The sequence below is a fragment of the Scyliorhinus canicula genome, chromosome 12 (genome assembly GCF_902713615.1).
Source record: "Scyliorhinus canicula chromosome 12, sScyCan1.1, whole genome shotgun sequence".
Lineage (NCBI taxonomy): Eukaryota > Metazoa > Chordata > Chondrichthyes > Carcharhiniformes > Scyliorhinidae > Scyliorhinus > Scyliorhinus canicula.
The window spans coordinates 39,617,933-39,643,967 of record NC_052157.1 but is presented as its reverse complement, the minus strand read 5'-3'; the positions used below and the strand labels follow the sequence as shown (position 1 = coordinate 39,643,967).

Genomic DNA, 26,035 nt, shown 5'->3' with positions numbered 1-26,035 from the left:
TGAAAACATAATAATTGTGAACAAGATATTTACAACAGCAGTTTGGGGTATTTCACTAAATTCAAGACGCTATTTAAATGCAAGTTGTTGAAGGGGTGAAGGCGCTGCTCTCATTTATTGGCTGAAAGGATGCCCAATGCAGCTCTCAGTAATGTTGTGGAAATTGTGGCCTTTTGCACCTCGCCCTGAAATCGGGAAGCCATATAATTAGTTTTAAGATGTCATCCGTATTTTTGTCTCTCTAATAAATAGCACACGTTTTCAGCTGGAACAAGCAGTACAGACTGCGGAGGTAAATGTTATTGTTCGTGCTTCTTCGTAGCACATTAGTCACTATTTAAACATGATGTTGGACGCATTTTGTTTGGCGATACCTCTGAGCTGCAAAATAAATAACGACACTTTAGTAATAACGCTGGCACTGTCTGCTAATGGAGCGTGTGAACCCGTTCATAAACAAAGAACAATAACAGTGCTACATGATTCATTACCTCATAAGGCGGTGTCTACTAAAATTTGGTGTCTTCACGACTTGCAGTATTGTAGGATTCACAAGGGATTCCAAGGAATGACATTTAACCTTGACTGGTGAATCAGTCGCTTATGCTTTGATGCAGAGGTAATGGAGATTAACTCCACGTGATACAATTATGTAAAATTACTCTGCACTTTGCTTTCTGCCTTGTAATTCCCCCAAAAAGGCAAACACCAACTGTTGTGCTTTGCATCATTAAAGAACACACAATTATGCTTGAATTTATCAATTTATATTATATGTTTTATACATATCAGTATATTTTAAAAGGAACTTGTTGGGCAAAATTTCCTTTTTTTTAATGGCGAGGTTACTGGCAGTAACCTTTGTTATACTGATCGGCGCAACGGCCCTTAAGATCCTTGGGGGAAAGATTAAAGGAGGAGAGACAATAGGAACTCTGGAGAACAGCTGGTGGCGTCAGGCATTTCCCCCGGATTCCACACATTTCTTACTGAGGTTATGGTGAATTAATTCTTAAAGAATGTCCGACCAATGTTACGTGTGACACTAATACTAATAAATGTATATATAACAAATGTGTGTGAAATAGGGTACAGGCCTTGAGGAATGTTATGAAAGATTCGAGTGACTAAATAGATAGAAGATTTAATAATACTGTAAAGTTTTTTTTAAATTTAGAGTACCCAATTCATTTTTTCCAATTAAGGGGCAACTTAGCGTGGCCAATCCACCTAGCTTGCACATTTTTGGGTTGTGGGGTCGAAACCCACACACTCGGACAGAATGTGCAGACAGACAGTGACCCAGAGCCGGGATTGAACCTGGGACCTCGGCGCCGTGAGGCCGCAGCACTAACCCACTGCGCCACCGTGCTGCCCAAAATATTGTAAAGTTGTTCATTTTGAAAAAAAATTTGAGGGAAGAAATTGAGAGATTGGCAGAAATTACTCTTTAGGTTTTGCCTTTTTGAAAGCTTGCAAGAACTGAACTTTACATATGTAGAACTCAAAAGATCTGATTCAAAAATGCTAAATTTCAAAGCTAATGTCAGAGGGGTATTGATTTGCCAAATCAATATTATTTTTGAGTACTGATGAAAGATATTATTGTTGAGAATGATGTCTGACAGATACAACAACAGAAAATTAGCCAAGGTATTTTTAGTGTCAACTTGACGTTGAGAGTAAACAGGTAAACCTGCAGTGAAGGGCGTCACGTGTTTTACTGTGGATTTTAAATTGACCGGGCTAACATTTATATTGCACCCAAAGTTTTTTTTAAATTCATTTACGGGGTGTGGCCATCGCTGGTTAAGCCAGCATTTATTGCATTTATTGTCTATCCCTAGTTGTCCTTGAGAAGGTGGTGATGATCTGCCTTCTTGAATTGCTGCAGTCCATGAGGTGTAGGTACACCCACAGTGCTGTTAGGGAGGGAGGTGCAGGATTTTGACCCAGCGGCAGTGAAGGAACAGCGATATATTTCTAAGTCGGGGCGGTGAGTGACTTGATGCCGAACATCCAGGTGGTGGGGTTCCCAGGTATCTGAGGCTCTTGTCTTTCTAAATGGTAGTGGCCGTGGGTTTGGAAGGCGCTGCCTAAGGAACCTTGGAGAGTTCCTGCAGTGCATCTTGTAGATGGTGCACGCGGCTGCCACTGTTCATCAGTGGTGGAGGGATTGAATGTTTGTGGACAGGCTAGCAATCAAGCAGACTGCTTTGTCCTGGATAGTGTCGAGCTTCTTGAATGTTGTTGGAGCTGCACTCATCCACTCATCCAGGCAAGTGGGGAGTATTCTGTTACAATCCTGACTTGTGCCTTGTAGATGGTGGACAGGGTTTGGGAGTGGTGGTGGTGGCGGGGGGGGGGGGGGGGGGGGGGGGGGGGGGGGGGGGGGCGAGGCGGTGAGATCAGGAGGTGAGTAACTCGCCATAGCTTTCCTAGCCTTTGAGCTGCTTTGTTAGCCACAGTATTTATATGGCTAGTCTACTTCAGTTTCAGATCAATGGTAACCCCAAGGATGTTGATTGTGCGGAGTTCAGCAGTGGTAATGCCAAGGGCGATGGTGAGATCCTCTCTTGTAGGAGACGGTCATTGTCTGGCACTTGTGTGGCACGAATATAACTTCCCAGTCCCACATGGCCCTCATTTAGTCAGCCTGCACCAGATTATAGCAGGTTAGCGTGGAGAATGTTGGCTCCAGGGGATCCATCCTCTCTGCTGTATTATTCAGTCCATGCGATTGATGGGGTATTTTGCTCAGGATAGGACATTTGACGCAATATTATTATTTCTGAAACTGAAACTTCTTAGGCAGCCCCTCGAGTTAGGGGATGACTTTCTTCCACCCTCGGGTCCTGAGTTACTAAAAAACACAATGCTGGATCCCCACATGTGGGGCAGGTTGTGTTTGATGTGGTGGCTGATATGCTTGGACTTTGGTAAGCCCTTTCCGCTGTTTGCACTTGGCCTCCCCCTGGACTTGTTGGAGACTTTCGAAATGGTTGCCAACTTCGCAGATGCTTCTTCTGCCTCGGTGGAGATGTTGCATTTTTTCAGGGAGGCTTTGAGGACATCCCAGAAACGTGTCCTCTGCCCTCCTGGTAACCGCTTGCTGTAACGAAGCTCTGAGTAGAGAGCTTGTATTGGAAGCTTGTAGTGGCCCAACACAGCTGATTAGCCATAACCGGTGCCTCAAAGCTGGGATGTTGGCCTGAGCGAGGACACTGAAATCGGAGCACATATCCTGCCACTGAATTTGGAGGATTTACAGAGGCATCGCTGGTGATATTTCTTCAGAGATTTAAGGTGTCTGCTATATGATGTCCATGTCTCTGGCGAATACTGGAGACGGTAGCACTGCAGCCCTGTAGATCGTGAGCATGGTGTCAGGTTTGAAGTCTTTGTCATCAAGCACTCTTCCTCAGATGGCTAAAGGCTACATTGGCACACTGGAGGCGATACTGAGTTTCATTCTCAATGCCTGCCCTTGTTGCAAGGAGGGCCCTAAGGTATGAGAAATGGTCCACATTGCCTGTTGGTTGCGATTCGCTGCAGATCTTGATAATTGGAGGGCAGTGTTGTACAGCTGGAGTAGGCTGGTAGAGGATCACTGTCCCAGATGTTTAGCTTAAGGCCCATTCTTTTATATACCCCTGTAATTGACCATAAGACCATAAAAAATAGGATCAGAATTAGGCCATTCGGCCCATTGAGTCTGCTCCGCCATTCAATCATGGTTGATATTTTCTCTTCCCCATTCTCCTGCCTTCTCCCCTTATCCCCTTATTAATAAAGAACCTATCTATCACTGTCTTAAAGGCACTCAGTGACCTGGCCTCCACAGCCTTCTGCGGCACTGAGTTCCACGTATTCACCATCCTCTGGCGGAAAAAATTCCTCCTCATCTCTGTTTTAAAGGATCGTCCCTTCAGTCTGAGATTGTGTCCTCTGGTTCTAGTTTCTCCTACTACTGGAAACATTCTCTCCACATTCACTCCATCCAAGCCTCTCAGTATCCTGTAAGTTCCAATGAGATCCCCCGTCATCCTACTAAACTCCAACGAGTACAAATCCAGTGTCCTCAACCGCTCCTCATAAAGCAAGCTCCTCATTCCAGGGATCATTCCTGTAGACCTCCTCCGGACCCTTTCCAAGGCAGCACATCCTTCCTTAGATATGGGGCCCCAAACTGCTCACAATACTCTAAATAGGGTCTGACCAGAACCTTAAACAGTCTCAGCAGTACATCCCTGCTCTTGTATTCTAGCCCTCTCGACATGCAAGCTAACATTGCATTTGCGCTCCTAACTGCCAGCTGAAGCTGCATGTTAACCTTAAGAGAATCGTGAACTAGGACTCCTAAGTTCCTTTGTGCTTCTGATTTCTGATTTCCTAATCCTTTTCCCATTTCGAGATAGTCTATGCCTCTATTCTTCCTACCAAAGTGCATAACCTCACACTTTTCCACATTATATTCAATCTACCACGTCTTTGCCCACTTTTCTAGCCTGTCCAGGTCCTTCTGCAGTCCCTCTGTTCCTCTACATATCTTTATATAATCTGCAAACTTAGCAATAATGGCCTCAATCCTTCTTCCAGATCATTAATGTTGTGATTGACTGTGATTCCAACGTGAACCCCGGAAAACCACTAGTCATTGATTACCATCCTGAAATGGCCGCTTTATCCCCACTCTTTGCCTTCTGCCAGTCAGACAATCCTCTATCCATGCCAGTACCTTGCCCCTAACCCCATGGGCTCTCATCTTATTCTGCAGCCTCCTGTACGTCACCTTGTCAAAGGCCTTCTAGAAATTCAAATAGATCACTTCCACTGGTTTTTCTTTGTCTAACTTTCGCGTCACCTCCTCAAAGAACTCTAACAGATTTGTCAGGCATGACCTCCTCTTGACAAATCCTTGCTGACTTAGTCTTATTATACCATGCACTTCTAAGGACTCCGTAATCTCATCCTTAATAATGGGCTCTAAAATCTTACCAACAACCAAAGTCAGGCTAACTGGCCTATAATTTCCTGTCTTCTGTCTCCCTCCCTTCTTAAAAAGAGGTGTTACATGAGCCATTTTCCAGTCCTCTGGGACCCTCCCTGCCTCCGGTGATTCCTGAAAAATCACCACCAATGCCCCCACAATGTCCTCAGCTATCTCCGTCGGAATCCTAGAGTGTAGTCCATCTAGTCCGGGTGATTTATCCACCTTCAGATCTTTCAGCTTCCCCTGAATATTCTCCTGAGTGATGGCCACTACAATCACCTCTGTCCCATGACTCTCTTGAAGTTCTGCCACTGGTGTCTTCCACTGTGAAGACTGATGCAAAGTACCTATTGATTCCTCTGCCATTTCTTTTTTCCCTATTGCTACTTCTTCAGCCTAATTTTCCAGTCATCCCATGACCATTCTTGCCCCTCTCTTACCTTTTAGATATCAGATAATTCTCTTGCAATCTTCCTTTATAAGCTGGATTCGATTCTTGGCTTGGCTCATTGTCTTTTTTAAAAACAATTTACAGTGCCCCAAATGGCGGCCGCTCGGCTCATGGAGTCTGCACCGGCTCTTGGAAAGAGCACCCTACCCAGACCCACACCTCCACCCTATCCCCATAACCAGCAGCGCCGGCCCTAGGGTTGCTGGCGCCCCGGGCAAGCTGAACTTCGGCGCCCTCGGGGGGGGGGGGGGGGGGGGGGGGGCGAGGGGGGCGGGGGAGAGGCGGGGGGGCAGGGGCGAGGCGGGGGCGAGGCGGGGTGCGGGCCCGAGGCGGGGGGGGGGTGAGGCGGGGCGGGGCCCGAGGGGGGGTGGCCGGGGGACGGAGGGGGTGGGGGGGGCGGAGGGGGTCGCCCTGGGGTAGGGCGGTCACCGCGCATGCGCTGGTTGGCACCGGCCCAACTGCGCATGCGCGGGACCCGAGTCTCTGGCGCCCCCTAGCACATGGCGCCCTGGGCAACTGCCCGAGTTGCCGGTGCCTTGGGCCGGCCCTGATAACCAGTAACCCCACCCAACGCTACGGGAAATTTTGGAAACTAAGGGGCAATTTACCATGGCCAATCCACCTAACCTGCACATCTTTGGACAGTGGGAGGAAACCGGAGCACCCGGAGGAAACCCACGCAGACATGCGGAGAATGTGCAGACTGCACACAGACAGTGACCCAAGCCGGGAATCGAATCTGGGGTCCTGGTGCTGTGAAGCAATTGTGCTAATCACTGTGCTACCGTGCTGCACTGCCTGTGCGGAGTCTGCACATTCTCCCCGCGTATGCGTGAGTTTCCATATTCTCCCCGCGTATGCGTGAGTTTCCTCCGGGTGCTGGAGGGCCGTGTTTGTGTTTGGGTGTTTAAATAGTTACTCTGGAGTTAGATGTGTTTTTTTTAATCCTCTACCTCTTTCAGAGTAACTTCCATTGTAAACCTGGCAGAACCAGCCAAATGTAGCCATTCAAATTGCTTCTGTCAGCTGGCTCCCAATCCTCTACCTCTTTCAGAGTAACTTCCATTGTAAACCTGGCAGAACCAGCCAAATGTAGCCATTCAAATTGCTTCTGTCAGCTGGCTCCCAGCCCAGCTCAATTGTCTAGAAGAAGTTTCCACTTCTGGGCAATTGCCAGGTAAACCCTTACGTGGGAACGTCCTGGAGGGATTCCCCAGCGCATCATTGGGATACCCCCTAAATAAAATAGTGGGGAACCGGGAAGTTCCATTTTATTATCAACAGATTTTTATAAAGTGCTGAATTCCCACTCCCTTTCATGGCTGTTTTCACTCACATGGACCATGGGGAAACCGTTGTTGATCTCCCCATAGGACTCTTGGAATACCAGCTTCTCAGATAGCCGGCGGAGTTCACCCGGCCGAAGCTTGTTACAAACGACCATAAAAACCGACCCACAGCAGGGCCTGGTGTGGTTAGTTCTCTGAGCAAGGTCTGGGCTGGGAGCGGGTTGCTGGCCAAAGGCGGCAGACCGTCTCCCATCGCCGAGAAACATGCCACGGGGAGGCCAGAGAATCTAGCCCAGTGCCATTTGTGGGAGCTTTCAACGTGAAAATTAGCTTCTGTATTTCCTGCATCACCATCAGTAACTACCCTTCGAAAGCATATCTTGGGAAATGAAGTGCCATTTAATGCTGTAAAAGGTGTTATGTAAAGGCAAGACTTTCTTGGGTGTGGGGATGAGTAAACATTTGTAATATAGTCATGTGGAACGAATTCTGTTGTTGCCTCATTTGTGACAAGAGGAATTTGGAAACATTATGGAAATGGGACAGGATTTGTCCATGGGATTCAGGACCCTGATGTCCAGACCAAATTGGCATTGAGACTGGGAGAGCTATTCTCCCAGAGGAGGCCTCCTGTTCGTCATGTCAAATCCCAGGCTCCTACTGCACCAGGCCCAATCAGAGCACCTGCAATTCTGGTATCTAGGCAACCTCAGAGGTGGGTGCTACTGTGACAGGCCAGGGATTGTTAGGATACCCCAACATGGACGGGGGGTGGCGGGGCCTTAGGTTTAAAATTAAATCTCAGACCGACTGAGCAGGCATGCCTTTTCGTGCCTCTTCAATCATATGGGAAACCCCTCTGGCGGCAGTATTTGGGTCGCAATTGCAGCTGCTGCTGACAGCCCCCTCGATGATCTTCCAGCTCCGACAGCTTCCTTGCCTGGTGCGTGGAGGCTGCCTCCCCTGAGGTGGTGACCCGCAACAGGGACCCCACTCTGCCACTAGCAAAATGCCAATGAGTGCTTTAAATGGATACTAATTGGTGCCTTGTACGTGTAGATTACCTATCACCTTGCAGTCAGCAATATCTGCCGACTAGCCCAGCCCCTGGAAAACACCTGTGGCGGCATGGGAGTCCTCCCAATGTGGCTCCTGTTATTTTCCCACCTACTTGACACCTCCATTCCTTCTATCCCAGAGCTGGGAATATTCGACCCACACATTTTGACCATTATCTTGCGTTCATCTGACGGCAATAGTCATTCGAAATTCAAATTTTATGAATGCATTGCACCTTTTGTGCTTCAACTAGTACTGACTCAGCCTTTAGTGCAGCAGGCCATTAAGAGAATTAAATAGGTCAGATACAGCCTGTTTCTGTTTCTATGTGGGTGTTTGCACTCCGCATGAGTTTCTTTCCACCCTACTTCATCGACCCTATCAGCATTTCCTTCTATTAATTATCCCCTTGTGTATGTGTGGCTTCTTCTAGGATATAAGGGGCAGCACTGTTGAAAAGTGGCCAGCACTGCTGCCTCACAGTGTCAGGGACCAAGGTTTAATCCGGTCTTGGATGACTGTGTGGAGTTTGCACCTGATCCCCGTGTCTGCGTAGGTTTCCTCTGGGTGCTCCGGTTTCCTCCCACAGTCCAAAGATGTGCAGGTTAGGTGGATTGGCCATGTTAAAATTGCCCCTTAGTGTGCCAAAAAGGTTAGATGTGGTTACAGGAATAGGGCGGGAGTTTGAGGGTTGGGCCTGGGTAGGATGCTCTTTTGGAGGGTCAGTGTAGACCCGATAGGCCGAATGGCCTCATTCTGCACTATAGGCATCCTCTGATTCTATATCTATACTATTGATTTCAACTCCTATTCCACAAGGGGTGGGATCTCTTCTGTCTACATCAAACATCAATATGATTTTAAAGACCTCACGCAGGGCATGCATCAACTTTCATTTCTGTTACTTATAACCTCGAAGTTCTGGTCGCATCCTTGTAAATCTTTGTTTCACTTTCTCCAGTGCTGCTATATCCTTGAACAATTCATCTTAGCACTCAAAATATGCCCCGTGTTTTTGTTTTCAACCAATGAATATCTTATCCTGCCATGTAGGAAAAAGCGATCCATTCTGCGTTCTGGAGCTGGGGAACGATAAACTGCAAACCCACACAGTGTACAAGAACCTCAATCCTGAATGGAACAAAGTCTTCTCATTGTGAGTAACAGTTAACTGGAAAGTTGTATTACTTTGTGTGAACTGATATTGGAACAGAGAGGATGCCTTAGTGCCATCACATGATAAGCTAACTGGACTGGATTTTATGGGTGGGCCGCCTCCACACGCTTTCTAAAATATGACGTGATGACATCAGGTCGTCAATCTGACATCATTCTGCCAGTCTCTGACAATACGGAAGGCGAGCAAGATGCCAAATTTGTCTGAGAAAAACAATTAATAAACTGTTGTATTGATAAAGACCCCCACTGACTGCAAACGTTCAGTTGCCCACTCAATTATTTGGTAGTCACATGGAGAAAAGCTCTTGGGATTGATTTGTGGCAGGAATGAGGAGATGGCTCAAGGCCATATGAAAATCTCGCAAATGGGACCACAGCCGCATGTAGCTGCTGAAGGTGACAACTTTTAGTCATTAGTATATTTATTTCTTCACTTTCTTTCAGGCGGATATGACAAATAAAGAAGGTGAGAAGACAGGGGTGCCATTAAATGGATGGACCTGACCGACTTCCGGTTCATGACCTAACCCCTCTCCCACTCGACGTCCCACCCTTGATGTCCAATTGGGCGTGCAGTCCCCTTTCCCGACGCCAATTGATTGCCCTTCCCACTGATTGGCCTCCAATTGGCCAGCTGAAACATTGTTACCTGTGGTGGGACGGCGGGGGGCAGCATTGAGGCTGGGAAACAGTAAAATCCAGTCCATTTAACATTTAATTATTCCTGGCATTGACGAGGCGATTCAGTTCTTCTGCAGACAGCATTAAATCTTGATCTCGATTCATGACAAGTAATACCTGAAATGATCTACAACCATTACTTAAAGTGTAACCTTCAGGGCAAATTTAACCACAACCTCAACTTTTCCGTCATTAAAAGAGCATCAACCTAGGGGATCTGTGCAGGGGTTCGCCCGGAGGTGGCAACCATTTATTGACTTCTTTGCGGGAGAGTGAGCGTCAGCAGGGGGTGGGGGGGGTAGAGTAGAGTAGGAGGGAAAATATGGCGGGTAGTACCGGTGGGAGAGGAGGGGGCTTGTGCAATATGTTACGATGGAAGTATTGAAAGTACGTGGATGTTTGCACATTTTTGCCTTTTTTGCTTTCTTTCTGATGATGTCTGTAACTGTTTATAAAGCCAAACACTACCTCAATAAAATTGTTTATTTAAAAAAAAGAGCATCAACCTGAACAAAAATTGTCGTAATAGGTCAGACGTGTGTGTGTGTGTGTGTGTGTGTGTATTTTCTAATTGCCTCCTCCTGTCCCATTTGCAGTAATATTAGGGACATCCACGATGTCCTCGAAGTAACAGTCTTTGATGAAGATGGAGACAAGCCACCAGACTTTCTTGGCAAAGTTGCAATACCCTTGCTTTCCGTAAGCTCAACATATTCTGTTAATGTTTTCGTTACAGATGTTATGTTTACCGATATTTGTGATCATTTTTTTCTTTTCTTGCACTAAACCCATAATCATCTGTGTGATATGAAAAAGCCCTTCTCTTGAGGCAAGCGGGTGAGATTCCCACTGCCCTATAATTACTGCCAGAGTCTTGCTTAACAGCTGCTGACAGGCAGCAGTGTTTAAAAAGGCTCCAACTCTATTGCTTTCTTAAGTGTAACTCATGACCTGTACCAAAGCACCATAGAATCCCTACAGTGCAGGAGGAGGCCATTCGGCCCATTGAGTCTGCACCGACCCCCTGAAAAAGCACCCTATCCAGGCTCACTCCCCCCTCACCCTCCCCACTATTCCTCCGACCTGTCCCTGTAACTCCGCAATCCCACCAAACCTGCACATCTTTGGACTGTGGGAGGAAACCGGAGCCCCTGGAGGAAACCTACACAGACACCGGGAGAAAGTAGAAACTCCATACAGACAGTCACTCAAGACTGGAATCGAATCCTGGTCGCAGCCATTGTGAGACAGTAGTGCTAACCACTGTGCCCCCACTTGTCCCCGTTTTATATAAGCCCAAGGTGGTAAGGTCACCGTTAGAGAAATTAGTTTGTTCTGCTCATCAACCCTTGGCCATCACAATTTAAGCATAGCACCCTGTCTTCCTAAACAAGTGCACTTACACCTCCTCCTACCAGACTAACTGACAGATACGGGGCGGATTCTCAGATCCCCCGCCGGGTCGGAGAATCGCTGGGGGGCGGCGTGAATCCCGCCCCCGCCGGCTGCCGAATTCTCCGATGCCGGGGATTTGGCGGGGGTGGGAATCGCGCTGCGCCGGTTGCTGGCAGCGGCCCCCCCGGCGATTCTTCGGCCCGCGATGGGCCGAGTGGCCGCCCATTTTAGGCCGGTCCCGCCAGCGTAAATTACAACAGGTGGGACCTGGCTGCGCAGGCGACCCCAGGGTCCTGGGGGGGGGGGGGGATCTGGCCCCGGGAGGTGCCCCCATGGTGACCTGGCCCGCGATCGGGGCCAACCGATCCGTGGGCGGGCCTGTGCCCTGGGGGCACTCTATTCCTCCACGTCGGCTGCTGTGGACATCCGCGATGGCCGACACAAAGAGGAACCCCTCCCTGCGCGTGCAGTGGGATGACGCCAGTACACGCTGGCGCTCCGGCGCATGCGGCAACTCGCGCCGGCCGGTGGAGCCCCTTCGGCGCCGGTTGGCGTGGCGCCAAGTCCCTTCTGCGCCGGCTGGCGTGGCGCAAACCACCCCGGCGCCGGCCTAGCCCCTGAAGGTGAGGAGGATTCCGCACCTTCGGGGTGGCCCAACACTGGAGTGGTTTACGCCACTCCTTTGCGCCAGAGTTGCCCGCCCCGCCGATTCCCACAGAATCCCACCCATGGACTGTAGCGTCTTGTACAGCGAATTAAAGCTGTGTCAAAAGACTGGGACCTAAGCTGTGAGCCAAGTATCTAGATTTCAGTTGCGTTTCTTTAGGGAGTGGGTTATTACCATTTAACCCTTTTGGGACTGGAGGTGGAATGAACAAGTTAGTTTTTATTTCTAGTTGATTAGATCCAAACTGACCTGAGTTCAGGAAACACGTTTTACATTGGAGGACAGGATAATGCTGATCACCGTAGACGGAAGGCAGCAGAGAAACGGCAGTGGTGGTGTACCTGGCTACTTGGCCGATGTAAATAACGTGCCCTTCTTTGACCCTAAAAGCTCCAGCAGTCTATTGTCAGAAGGTTTGAGGAATTTCTGGGCCCTGTTACCACCCCCTCGGCTGGTACGTGGTCAATTCTAGGCCCACTTGACCCAGAGTCACCACACAATTGAAATTAACTATTAATCCTTAGAAAATACCTGAAGCCTTTGGTCTTTGGCTGCCCAGAAACTACAGTAACCAGTTTTAAACAATAAATGTATACTAATAACAATAACTATAATTAAATAGGCAGCAAATACAACTGGTTAACTATAATCTAATTCCTAATCCCCTTTCTTTGACTCACCCTACCCTCTAGATATACACACACGCACACACACACACACAAGACAGACAAACACAGAGGGGAAAGAATAAAACAAAAACTAAAAGGATTAAAGTGTCTGTTTCGGATGGAGATCTTCCAGGTTGATTCTTTTAGGGTAGGCCTTCATTTGGATGGTCTTGCTTTCAGTCTATAATGGTTTTCACTGTAGATTCATCAGGATCTCAAAACTTTTCTACAGTCTTAAACAACTGGCAAAAATCTTTTCTTTTAGAGCGAGGGAGCGAGCAACTAACAGCTTCTTCTCTCAGCTTCCTGGAGTGTTCTCTGGGTATTCTGAAAACCCCCACCTGGCTGAACCGAATCACTGTTTGTCGCTGGAAAGAATATGGGGCACGATTCTCCGCTCCCGGGAAAAATCGGGAGGGCCGTCGTGAACTCGACCAAGTTTCATGACGGCCTCGGAGGCCGCTCGTCGCCCCCTATTCTCCCCTCCCGGCGGGGCTAGGATCGGCCGCCGGGCGGCGCGCCGAGAGTGACGTGACGGCGGCGCCTATGTGACGTCAACCGCGCATGCGCAGGTTGGCCGGCTCCAACCCGCGCATGCGGGGCTGACGTCACGACGGCTGACAGCTCGAACCCGCGCATGCACGGTGGCCGTCTTTCCCCTCAGCCGCCCCGCAAGATGTAGCGGCTTGATCTTTCGGGGTGGTGGAGGAGAAATAGTGCGTCCGATTGACACGCCGGCACCGATCGCGGGCCTGTCCCCTCCCGAGCACAGTCATGGTGCTCATTCCCCACCAGGCCCCCTACAAGCCCCAAAACGGGCATCTCACGGCGATTTCACGATGGCAGCGACCAGATGTGGTTGCCGCCGTCATGAAACGGTCGCGAACCACAGGCCGCTCGGCCCATCCGGGTCGGAGAATCGCTGGTCGCCGTGAAAAACGGCGAGCAGCGATTCTTCCGAGCGGTGGGTGGGAGAATCGCGGGGGACGCCAGGGGGTCGTGAAATTAGTTGGGGGGCCCTCCCGCAATTCTCCCACCTGGCGTGGGAGAATCGTGGGAGGGCCTCCCGACATTTTCCATGCCCCCCTGGCGCCCCCAGCGATTCTCTCCCCCCCCCGCCCCCCGCTCGGAAAAATCGCCGCTCGCCGTTTTTTAAGGCGAAAGGCGATTCTCCGAGCCCGATGGGCCGAGCGGCCAGCTCTTCGTGCCCATTTCAACACGCCAGCAACCACACCTGGTCACTGCATTCGTGAAACGGGTGCCAGATGCCCGTTTGGGGCATCTAGGGGCCCGATTGGCACGGGAGCACCACGACTGTGCTCGGGAGGGGACAGGCCCGCGATCGGTGCCCACCGATCGTCGGGCCAAGTTCCAAAACGGACGCACTCTTTCCCCTCCGCCGCCTGGTATGATCAAGCCGCCACGTCTTGCCAGGCGGCTGAGGAGAAAGACGGCCACCGCGCATGCGCGGTCTGCGCCGTCTATGCGATTACGTCATCCGCGCATGCGCGGGTTGGAACCGGCAACCCGCGCATGCGCGGATGACCTCACAAATGCGCCGTTTTGCGCATCATTTCCGGCGCGACGAGGTCGCGGCCGGGAAAGACGGAGGCCCGCTCCTAGCCCCCCGGCTGGGGGTGAATTAGGTGCGGGGAGTGGGCCCCGAGGCCGTCGTGAACCTCGGCCGATTTCACGACGGCCATCCCGATATTTATCGGAAGCGGAGAATACCGCCCATTGTCTTTGGCCAATCCATTGGCCACCAGCCAACCTATCGAACCGAATCCCTCCGATCTCTCGGGTGCCAGAAAGTCAGAGTTCTTCTGTTCAGAAGCTAAACTTGCATAGCGCAGGGTACTATTTTGCAACTTTCGAGTTCCTCACATGCTCTGCTCGACTTAAAGGTATATGTTCATTAAACAACCATGGATCAAAAATAATAATGGCAAAGTAAAAGAAATTGGAAATAAGGAAATCAACAGGAAGGGCCCTTACAGGATAGACCTTATATGCTTAGAATAGGTTGAAAAAAAAGTTTTGTCACTGCTATGGACTGATAGCTCAGGGTCAAACCTCACTATTATGATCATCTGGTAAGGATAAGTATCTTCAAAGCTTATCATAAATGTCTTCGGAACATATTAATATATTAGAGAATCATCTCCACCTCTCATTTAAAGTCCATATCCTCAATTGTCAATGTACCATGACAATTCTTTAACTGAGATATCTTGGGCGCGATTCTCCCATACAGGGAGAAATCGTAAGGCTGGCGTCAAATCCGGGCGGGTTTGACGCCAGCCCCCCCCCCCTCCCCGACCGGGAACCGATTCTGGTCCCCGGTCGGGGCTAGCATGCCGCCGCCGTAAACTCCGGCATCGCGGGCTTAACGAATTTCGTTAAGCCCGCTTGCCAGAGTTTGCGCCGGCTGACGCGTCATATGACGTCAGCCGCGCATGCGCGGATTGGAAGACTCCAACCCGCGCATGCGCTTTTGACGTCAGCCGCGCATTTGCGCGAAACCCGCGCATGCGCGTGAAATCCGCGCATGCGCGGGCCGGGATGCCCCTCAGCCGCCCCGCGAAGTGATACAGCGGGGCGGCGGAAGGACAAAGAGTGCGCGGGTATCGGACCCGCTGCCCGCGATCGGTGTCCACCGATCGCGGGCCCATGGCACCCTTGGCACGGCCGTGGTACTGCCGTGCCAATCGGTGCCATGGTTTTAAAAATCGGCAGTTTACGGCCGTTTTTACGAACGGCCAGACCAGGTGTGTTTGCCATTCATAAAAACAGCCGTAAAGGGCTTGGAACTCGGTCCATCGGCCAGCTGAGAATCGCTGCTGGCCGTAAAAAAACGGCGGCAGCGATTCTTATCGGGAGTCGGGTGGGGGGGGGGGGGGGGGGGGGGGGGGAGAAGAGCGGGAGGGCGTTGGACTAGCGTGGCCGTAAAATTTTACGACCCCCGCTATTCTCCGCACCGTCGTGAGTGCGGAGAATTGCGCCCCTTCTCTTTTTTCCTCCTTTAACATTTGCACTGAGTGACTTCTCATCTTCGGTGCTCTGAACCCCCATCTCACCTCATCATGCTCTCTCTCCTCTCAGTTCATTGCTCTCATTTCCTCCCTTAACCAACTCATAGTTACAGCCACTGCCTTCACCGGACCATCTCATGTGACCTCGCTACTTAAAGGCCATCTCTGATCACATTCTTGAATTGCCCTCCACACATATCCCCTTTCGCCCTCCCAATCCTACTTCCTTTTGTGCCTGCCCCAGAAAGAAGCTATCTTCCAATTCACTTCGAAAATCCCAACTGTCTAACCTATGACCCGCTGTATGTCACATTTCTGTTGCTACTGATCTTCCTAACCACATCCTCACACCCATATTTAAAGCCCTGATTCTGTTTAAACCATTACTCTCTCTCACCATTTGTATCACACAAGTGCCAGGCAATGACAATCTCCAACAAGAGAGAACATAACCATCTCCCCTTGACATTCAATGGCATTACCATCACTGAATCTCCCATTATCAACATCCTGGGGGTTACCATTGACCAGAAACTCATGTAGATCAGCCAGAAAATAGCAGATCAGAGGCTAGAATTCTGCAGAGCGTAGAACTCACCATCTGACTCTGCAAAGTCTGTTCATCATTTACAAGATACAAGTTGGATGTGCGATGGAATGCCCCCACTTGTCTGGATGAGTGCAGCTCCAATGACACTCATGAAGGTCGATATTATTCGGGACAAAGTAGCCTGCCTGATTGGTACGTCATCCACTGCCTTCAACATTCACCACCCATGCACAGTGGCAGCAGTGTGTATCATCCATAAGGTGCGCTGCAGCAACTCACCAAAGCTATTTCAATGGTTCCTTCCATACACATGACCTCTATCACTTCAAAAGACGAGGACAGCAGATGCATGGGAACACAAACACCTGGAAGTTCTCATCCAAGTCACTCACCATCCTGACTTTGAAATATATCACCAGTCCTTCACTGTCATTGGATCAAAATACCGAACTCCTTTTCTAGCAGTACGGTGGGTGTAGCTACACCACACAGAATTCAGCGGTTCAAGAAGGCTGAACCTCCAGAGCAATGAAGGATGATCAATAATTGCTTACCTCGCCAGCGAAGCCCACATCTCAGGAACACATTTTTTAAAATCCCCCTGATCATTCCAGAGTACGACATTCATCTCCACTTCCAGAAATCCAGGGGATGCAGCCTTGAATTTATAGGGTGGACAACCGGTTTAACCATTCATCACTAGATTTGGCTGGATCACACAAAGACCTTTGTCAAGTTCTCAAATGAGTTCTGATGGAAGTCATCAGCCTGAAACTCAAACTCTTTTTCTCACTCCACAGATGTTGCCTGCTCTGTTGAGTATTTGAGGCATTTTCTATTTTTATTGAAGCATTAAAGGGTTCTTTGCCAAACCTGCTTCACTATTCCAGTATCATCCTGGAATGCCAAGATAACCCCGGCTTCTTTTCTGTACGGCAGGTGCCTTTTTTAAACCTTCTTCCCTGTTTCCTCCACCCTCCTATAATAAGTGCCAGGAGCTCATGGCCTTCTTCACTGTGCGGAGTCTGAATGTTCTCCCCGTGTCCTGCGTAGGTTTCCTCCGGGTACTCCGGTTTCCTCCCACAGTCCATACACGTGCAAGTTAGGTGGATTGGCCATGCTAAATTGCCCTTAGTGTCCCAAAAAATAGTTTAGGAGGGGTTATTGGGTTACGGGGATAGGGTGGAAGTGAGGGCTTAAGTGGGTCGGTGCAGACTCAATGGGCTTAATGGCCTCCTTCTGCACAGTATGTTCTATGCTCTATGTTCAAGATTGCAACCATTTGACCATTTGCCACGTCCCTCTCTATTCCACGAGCCCACCCATCCAGACTTCATTTGTGTTCCCTCTGGCCCGAATCCTGATCTCACATTTTCTCTAGTTTTGTTCTCAAAACCCCTCTTACCTTCTCTGATCTCATGATGTCCATGGGATGTACCTTCTTCTCCTTTGATCCCATTTGGGGAGACAGTAGTGTAGTGGTAATGTCAATGGACTAGTAATCCAGAGACTCAGGCTTACACTCATGGGTCCAAATCTCACCGCAGAAGCTGGTCGAATTGAAATTCAGTTAATAAAATCTGGAATTGAAAGTTAGTCTTAGTAATGGTGATTTTGAAACTACCATTGATTGTTGTAAAACCCCATCTGGTTCACTAATATCCTTCAGGGAAGGACATCAGCTGTCCTTACCTGGTCTGGCCTACATGTGACTTCAGAACCATGGTTGATTCTTAAACGCCCTCTGAAACGGCCCAGCAAACCACTCAGTTCAAGGGCAATTAAGGATGGGTAACAAATGCTGACTTTACCACCAATGCTCACATTTCAAAGAAGAATAAAGAAAAACAAAATTCCCTCTAAACTGCTGATTCTCCAACTTCCCCTCTTATGTTTGCTGACATTGTAAATGGTCCTCTCAACTTGGGTACTGTACCACTTACACTCAAATCCATGGTTGTTGCCCCTTCCTCAGAAAACAAAATCTACAGTTCTTTCATCCTTTTGTTCCTTTACTGTTTCATGCAATGTGGGTATCACTGCCAAGGTCAGTATTTATTGTCCATCACTATTCATCCCCGAACCGAGTGGCTTACTAGGCTATTTCAGAGGGAATGCAAAAAGTTTTTTCTTCTTTTTGCTTTTTCTTCTTTTGCCAAATTGCTTTAAATCTCCATCCTCTAGTTCTCGAACCTTTTACGAGGGAAAGCGGTTCCCCCTTCTCAGCGCTGTCCCGACCCCTAATGATTTTGAATACCTCTATCAAACCTCCTCTCAGCCTTCTCGCCCTCATGGAATAGAGTCCTAACTTCTCCAATCTGTCTTTGAAACATCCTGGGAACGATTCTCACAAATATTTTCTGCACACTCTCCAATGCCTTCAAGTGTGGTGTTTAGAACAGGCTGAGGCCAAATTAATGTCTTTTACAAGTTCAACGTAACGTCCTTACTTATGTACTCTTTGCCCCTATTAATAAAGTCTAGGATATTGTATGCTTTATTAACTGTTCTCTCAACCTGTTATGCTATCTCCAATGCCTTATGCAACAGACTCCCTCTGTTTCTGCACCCCATTTAGAATTGTACCTTTTATTTTATATTGTGTTTCTATTTTCTTCCTACCAAAGTGAATCACTTCACAGTTCTCCACATTGAACTTCATCTGCCTCTTGTCCACTCATTCCACCAACTTGTCTCTGCCCTTCTAAACGTCTACACTATCTTCCTCACAGTTCATAATGCCTCTAATTTTCATGTTACCCTCAAATTTAGAAGTTGTGCCCTGTGCACCAAGCTCTAGGTATTAATGTAAGAAAAGTGTGCATCGCCAACAAAGATGCATGCGGAACTCCCTTACAAACGTACTCACAAAAATACACATCAACCACTTCCCTGTTTCTTGTCACTTAACCAATTCCGTATTTATGTTGTTACTGTCCATTTTATTCTGTGAACTCTATGATTTTGCTACTCGCTATCTTGATCATCTCCTCCTCTCCTGCAACCTTCTGAGATATCTGCACTCCTCCACTTCTGGCCTCTTGCACTTTTCTCATGTTAATCACTCCATCATTGCCTTCAGCTGCCTGGGCCCTGAATTCTGAAATTCCCTCTCTAAACCTCTCCATCTCTCTTTTAGACACTTCTTAAAACCCAGCTCTTTTAACCACACCTTTGATCACCTGCCTTAATATCTCCTTATGCAGTTGGGTATCAGATTTTGTTTGATAACGTCCCTTTTAAGAATTTTACTATGTTAAACGCATTATGCTAAGTTACATTTTTGTTGCTATCTAGAATTAAGCTTCTATGTTGAGCATCATCAGACTTAGATTTAATACCAGGCCAAGTTTCTAACAGCAGAGTTATATTACAAGGTAATTTAACCATCACAAGATAACAACTTTTCAAAAGAGTTAGCATCCTTCACTCACTCACTGACAACAAAGTTCTCTTTCTGCAACAATGAGACTTGGACCCCTGAAAAAGAACTTTCCTGTGCGTGGGATGGGATGCATGGTTTGACTAGATTCTCGCATAAAAGGTTGTGATGTTTTACCACAGACTCTGACACAGATAGATTGTAATTCTTACAACTACGTCTAGACAGTTAGATCCCTATTATGTTTTTGGACCCACAGATAATGTGAGGTTTCATCGTTAGACAAGTTCCAAACAACCAACTAAATCGGTTTAGCTCTACACTAGCCATTGAGACATATACAGCTATTTTTCAGGTTTTGGTACATGGTCACATTGGGGTACCATTGTCAGATCCGTTTACAACAGTTACAGTTAAATACAACCTGACCCCCTCATATCAGGGCTTAGCCTAACATTGATGCCAAGTAGAACAAAGATCCTAAAGCTAGAGGACCTCATTTTGTTTCATTTCAAGTCAACTTTCACCCCTTTTTCATATTCCCAATTTGAACATTGACGCAGCGCCCTTTGCACCAGTACCAAATGAGTCTGGATGCACAGTAACCATGCTGACTAGGGTTGCCAACTATGATGAAATATATTCCTGGCAGTTTCAACACATTGATCCTTGTTACGCACTGCCTTCCTACCACAATTAGAAAGGAACAAGACTCATTATCCAATTGGATAATGCTTGACTGTCAGCCAAATACCCCCCCCTTTCAATATTGCTATATCTCATAAAGAGAAATGTTCAGAGAAAATTTAAAAAAATAATAATCACTTGATTTCTCTCTAGGGTGTCCTGCAAATTGATCTTCAATTCCTGGAGATACCAGATCAGTTATGGAGGGCTAACAATCCTAATGCTCATTCAGTCATTTCTATCTTCACGAGTTAATGATAGTGTGAGGTTTGATAAAGTTTTGCTTCCACTGAGTATTCTTCTTTGTGACTCTCTAGATCAAGAATGGTCAACTGACCACCTACATTCTGAAGAACAGAAAGCTGGGCAGACCAGAGAAAGGAGTTCTTTACTTACAGCTGGATATCGCCTATAACCCGGTGAGTGGGAGCAGGAATGCTGCAACGCAAGTTTGTTTGTAACCCTGTTGAACAGACTGTGAGACTGATCACCTTTCACCAACTTAACTTAGCTGAAATGTGGCCAGAAGTGGTTCCCACCCCTTTAGGTATTGTGCACCGGCATGCCTCCCATCGCATTGGTCCATGATCTATGCTTGGCAGTGGCTTGTCGATGCCTGTCCTGAGGTTTACGGTCTCTATACTGATAGCGAACAAGTTGCATTCCATTCAATGGACCATTCTGTCATAAGGCATAAAGCTGTAAATCCCGTGGAGATGGTGCTGCCTCTGTGACTCAGTAAGTCAAATTACAGAGGTATTTGTTTAATTTACCCATGATAACCGAATGGCGTCGGAACAGGTTGGAAGAACTACATGGATGATCGCTATTCCTATGCTGACAACTCTGTTCAAAAAAGTTCAAGTATTCTAACCAGTGTAGCCAGCAATATTGAGGATGTGCAGGACTTGCAGACAGATCAGGGGTTTAATTTTTTTTAAGATTCATTTATGGATATGGGCGTCACAGGCAAGACCACCATTTATTGCTCATTCTCTGTTACCCTGGAGATGGGTGGTGAGCTGGCCTTCTTGAACCGCTGCAGGCCTTGTGATGAAGATGGTCCCACAGTCCTGTTTCCATTGAAAGTGGCAGCATTTTGACCCAGCTATGCTTAAGAAAACGGCTGGTATATTTCCAAAGTCAGCTTGGTGAGTGGTTTGGAAGCGATGCTGTTATTATACACCTGCTGCCTTGCCTAGTTGATGGTCGTATACAAAAAGCTGAAACTATAGTTATCACTTTTCTGAAATATTTTACTTTCTTTGATCATTGATAACAGTGTTTTACAGTTGAATATAGAGACCAATTCCCTTAACACAATGGGTTGTCGTGTAAGTCAATTTAGACACAGTTTTTCTGGTACGTGTTCTGCAGGGTAGACCTTTGGAAACCTGCAGTCAAATTCTAAAAACCATGCTGTGGTTTGAAACTGAAGCCTGAAAGGTTGCTAGGGCAGTGGTGCCCCGCTGTTGCTATTTGGTAATGTCAACACTGATCATTCTTTGTTACTAAACGAATAATGGCTAGCCAGTAACTCTGTTATAGAACAACGCATATGATATCTCTACTTTTGAATAGATTTTAACTCTTTGGCTGTATTACATAATAGAAAAGAAATAAACAGTTTAAGAATGTGAGAAATCCTTTAAGGTTTTGTTTGGCTGAAAAGTGAATTAAATTTCTTCCATTAACCTGATGCTTCGCTGAGTAGCAGGTTTAGCACAGTGAGCTAAACAGCTGGCTTGTAATGCAGAACAAGGCCAGCAGCGCGTGTTTAATTCCCGTACCGGCCTCCCCCGACAGGCGCCGGAATGTGGTGACTAGGGGCTTTTCACAGTAACTTTATTGAAGCCTGTGACAATAAGCGATTATTATTAGTGCTCCAGTGGGACTCTGCTTTATCGGCCCAAGTCGTATAGTCTCTGAATCATCGAAAATCGAACTTGCAGCCAGAGATGTGCTTCAGGATCCTTTGACGGTCCTGATGTTCCGACTATGTGGCAATTTATTGTGAAGTTTCAACTTCTGATGGGCAATACCCTTGCTCCCTGTGACCCTCTGTGAATGGCTGAGCGAGAGGCAATTCCACTGTACTGAACTGGATAGTTTACCCAGGGAATGGTTTACAAAGAAAAAATGGTCTAACCCCGAGGTAACTCCAGAACAGACCCCAGTCCCTCACACTGACCCCCTAGAATGCCCCCCCAGCAACCCAAAGGCCCCCCAAAATCCCAACTATCTCCAAGACCTGGCTAGCCCCTCACTCACCTGCCACCTCGCTTACCTGCCACCTCACCCACCTGCCACCCTTTCCACCCGGCATCTCTACACCTGCAACCCTATCCATTTGTCGCCCTATCCACCTGCCACTTCACCCAACTGCCGCTTCACCCAACTGCCACTTCACCCAACTGCCACTTCACCCACTTGTCACCCCATCCACCTGCCGCCCATCCACGTGCCACTCCTACTACTGCGGGAAGGGAATTGTTTAATTCCTCCAAAATAATTATTTCCCTAAGAGTGCCATACTTTTAGTCTATTTTTAATGCTCTTGTCCACCAAAATTATTTTGTTTAACCCGTTTGAATTCTATATATGTCTGACCTGCCTCTTTCCTTAGATTTATAAACGTTTGTTTCTACACTTCTGGCACTACATCGTATGCACTCAATATGGCTTTTCTCACCTCATCATAATTCCGAGATATCTCCTCTGATAGTAATACAAACACTTCACTAGCTCTACCTAACAACTTTATTTGAACTAATACCACTCAAATGGGGCGGGATTCTCCGACCTCCCAGGGAGTCGGAGAATTACCCGGGGCCGGCGTCAACCCCTCCCCCGCTGTGTCTCGAATTCTCCGCCCCCCCAAGATTCGGCAGGGGCGGGAATTGCACCGCGCCGGTCGGAGGGTCCCCCACGGTGATTCTCCGGTCCGCGATGGGCCAAAGGCCGCCGCTGACAGGCTTCTCCTGCCGCGTGGTTTAAACCACCTACCTGACCGGCGGGATTGGCGGCGCGGGCGGGCTCCGGGGTCCTGGGGGGGAGGAGGGGGGGCGCGGAGCGATTTGACCCCGGGGGGGTGCCCCCACGGTGGCTTGGCCTGTGATCGGGGCCCACCGATCTGCGGGCGGGCCTGTGCCATGGGGTCACTCTTTTTCTTCCGCCTTCGCCATGGTCTTCACCATGGCGAAGGCGGAAGAGACCCTCTCCACTGCGCATGCGCCGGTATGACGTCAGTAGCCGCTGACGCTCCAGCACATGCGCGGACTTATGCCGGCCGGCAAAGACCTTTCGGCTCCAGCTGGCATGGCGCCAAAGGCTGTTCACGCCAGCCGTTGGAATGGGAACCACTCCAGCGCGGGCCTAGCCCCTCAATGTGAGGGCTTGGCCCCTACCTTTGGGGCGGCCCGACGTCGGAGTGGTTCACGACACGCCGGGACCCCCCGCCCAGCCGGGTAGGGGAGAATCCCGCCCATGGTCTTTGGCCAATTCAATTGTTTAGCTAATTTTTCAAATGAGATTAAAAAGGCTTCCACATCTTACTCATCAAACCTTGATACTACTTGAATATATTTAAACATATCCCTACTAAGCTTTTGACTAGAAGTATTTTATCTTCGTCTAGACTTTCCTCAGCTTCTTCCTTTATTCAAAATAAATTTAGAGCACCCAATTCATTTTTTCCAATTAAGGGGCAATTTAACGTGGCCACTCCACCTAGCCTGCTCATCTTTGGGTTGTGGGGGCGAAATCCACGCAAACACGGTGAGAATGTGCAAACTATACATGGACAGTGACCCAGAGCCAGGATCGAACCTGGGACCTTGGTACCGTGATACATCAGTGCTAACCACTGCGCCACCGTGCTGCCTGCTGCTACCATTAATACCAACCTTCTAAGTTGATGTTCTCCTTGCAGTGTCAGTTTCCAAAGTTCAAATTCTCTCTCTTTCTTTTTTTGCTACTTCTTCCATTTCTATCTCCAGTTTCCTCCTTTTGATATCTTTTTGAAAAGCCCTCTCTTTTTCACTTTTCTGCCCTCTCTTTTTCCTTTGCTTCTGCCATTGTCAATCTCTCCCTTTCCTTTTCTTCTGCCATTGCCAATTTCTCCTTTTCCTTTGCTTCCATTTCCAATTTCCTCATCGCTATTAGTAATTGAATTCTAGCTAATTCTAAGGATTCAGGCTGTGACTCTGTCAAATTTAAGTATTGAGATATAGCTTGTAGTAATAATAATCGCTTGTTGTCGCAAGTAGGCTTCAATGAAGTTACTGTGAAAATCCCCTGGTCGCCACATTCCAGAGCCTGTATTGGAGGCCGGTATGGGAATTGAACCCGCGCTGCTGGCCTTGTTCTGCATTACAAGCCAGCTGTTTAGCCCACTGTGCTAAACCAGCCCCTATTATCTCCATGTTACTCACCCCTTTTGATAAGGTTAAATGCAGCTTCTCCACCAAACCTAAATGTTTTGCTTTAGTCTCCTTGTAAACTATCCTGAGAAATTGCTTCCACACCCAGGAAATCTTTTACCACTGAAAGAGCCATCTCCAGTCACTTCCTGAAAAAATACAACAATTCCACACACACTCTCTGTTTTTAGTTCAATGACCCCAAGCCAAACAAGGAATTATACTTAAGATCCCGGACCTGAGTCCCCAATTTTATTATGATCCTGGACCAGACCCCAACAGTGGCCGAAACTCCAGTATTTTAGTTTATTTGTAAGACTGTGGAAAAAATGATTCCAGGAGTGATTGCATGAAGAAATAGGGATTTGGTATTTTTCAAACTACTTTCAAACAGACTTTATTACGAATACAATATTAAACTGTTTAATTTAACACCCGAAAAGAACAGCTTACAATTACCCTTCAACACTACTGCTCAATTTCCCATTAAACAACAAGAAAAGAAACATACAGCCCTCAATTTATCTTGATAGATGATTTGGAGTTAGGGACCAAGGGCAATGTGTCCAAGTTTGCAGACGACACTAAGGTGAGTGGTAAAGCGAAAAGTGCAGAGGATACTGGAAGTCTGCAGAGGGATTTGGATAGGTTAAGTGAATGGGCTCGGATCTGGCAGATGGAATACAATGTTCACAAATGTGAGGTTATCCATTTTGGTAAGAATAACAGCAAACGGGTGTATTATTTAAATGATAAAATATTAAAACATGCTGCTGTGCAGCGAGACCTGGGTGTGCTGGTGCGTGAGTCGCAAAAAGTTGGTTTACATGTGCAACAGATGATTAAGAAGGCAAATGGAATTTTGTCCTTCATTGCTAGAGGGATGGAGTTTAAGACTAGGGAGGTTATGCTGCAATTGTATAAGGTGTTAGTGAGGCCACACCTGGAGTATTGTGTTCAGTTTTGGTCTCCTTACTTGAGAAAGGACATACTGGCACTGGAGGGTGTGCAGAGGAGATTCAATAGGTTAATCCCAGAGCTGAAGGGGTTGGATTACGAGGAGAGGTTGAGTAGACTGGGACTGTACTCGTTGGAATTTAGAAGGACGAGGGGGGGATCTTATAGAAACATAAAAAATTATGAAGGGAATAGATAAGATAGATATGAGCAGGTTGTTTCCACTGGCGGGTGAAAGCAGAACAAGGGGGCATAGCCTCAAAATAATGGGAAGTAGATTTAGGACTGAGTTTAGGAGGAACTTCTTCACCCAAAGGGTTGTGAATCTATAGAATGCCTTGCCCAGTGAAGCAGTAGAGGCTCCTTCATTAAATGTTTCTAAAATAAAGATAGATCGTTTTTTGAAGAACAAAGGGATTAAGGTTATGGTGTTCAGGCCTAAAAGTGGAGCTGAGTCCACAAAAGATCAGCCATAATCTCATTGAATGGCGGAGCAGGCTTGAGGGGCCAGCTGGCCTACTCCTGCTCCTAGTTCTTATGTATGTTAAAATCAGCATGGCGTAGAATGATACTTGTTATATAAAATGATCTGGCTCATGTTAGAACCCCTTCAGACTCTGGCTG

At 47.7% G+C, this 26,035-nt stretch overlaps 1 protein-coding gene across 1 annotated transcript in view; it reads left to right on the top strand.

Moving 5' to 3' along the window:
* Nucleotides 1-26,035, top strand: part of mctp2b (multiple C2 domains, transmembrane 2b) — a 504,236-nt gene that overhangs the window by 317,525 nt on the left and 160,676 nt on the right. Inside the window, exons 13-15 of the mRNA XM_038813378.1 lie at nt 8,846-8,948; nt 10,249-10,351; nt 20,351-20,452. Coding sequence (XP_038669306.1) covers nt 8,846-8,948; nt 10,249-10,351; nt 20,351-20,452 — 308 coding nt within the window. The remainder of the gene's footprint in view (nt 1-8,845; nt 8,949-10,248; nt 10,352-20,350; nt 20,453-26,035) is intronic.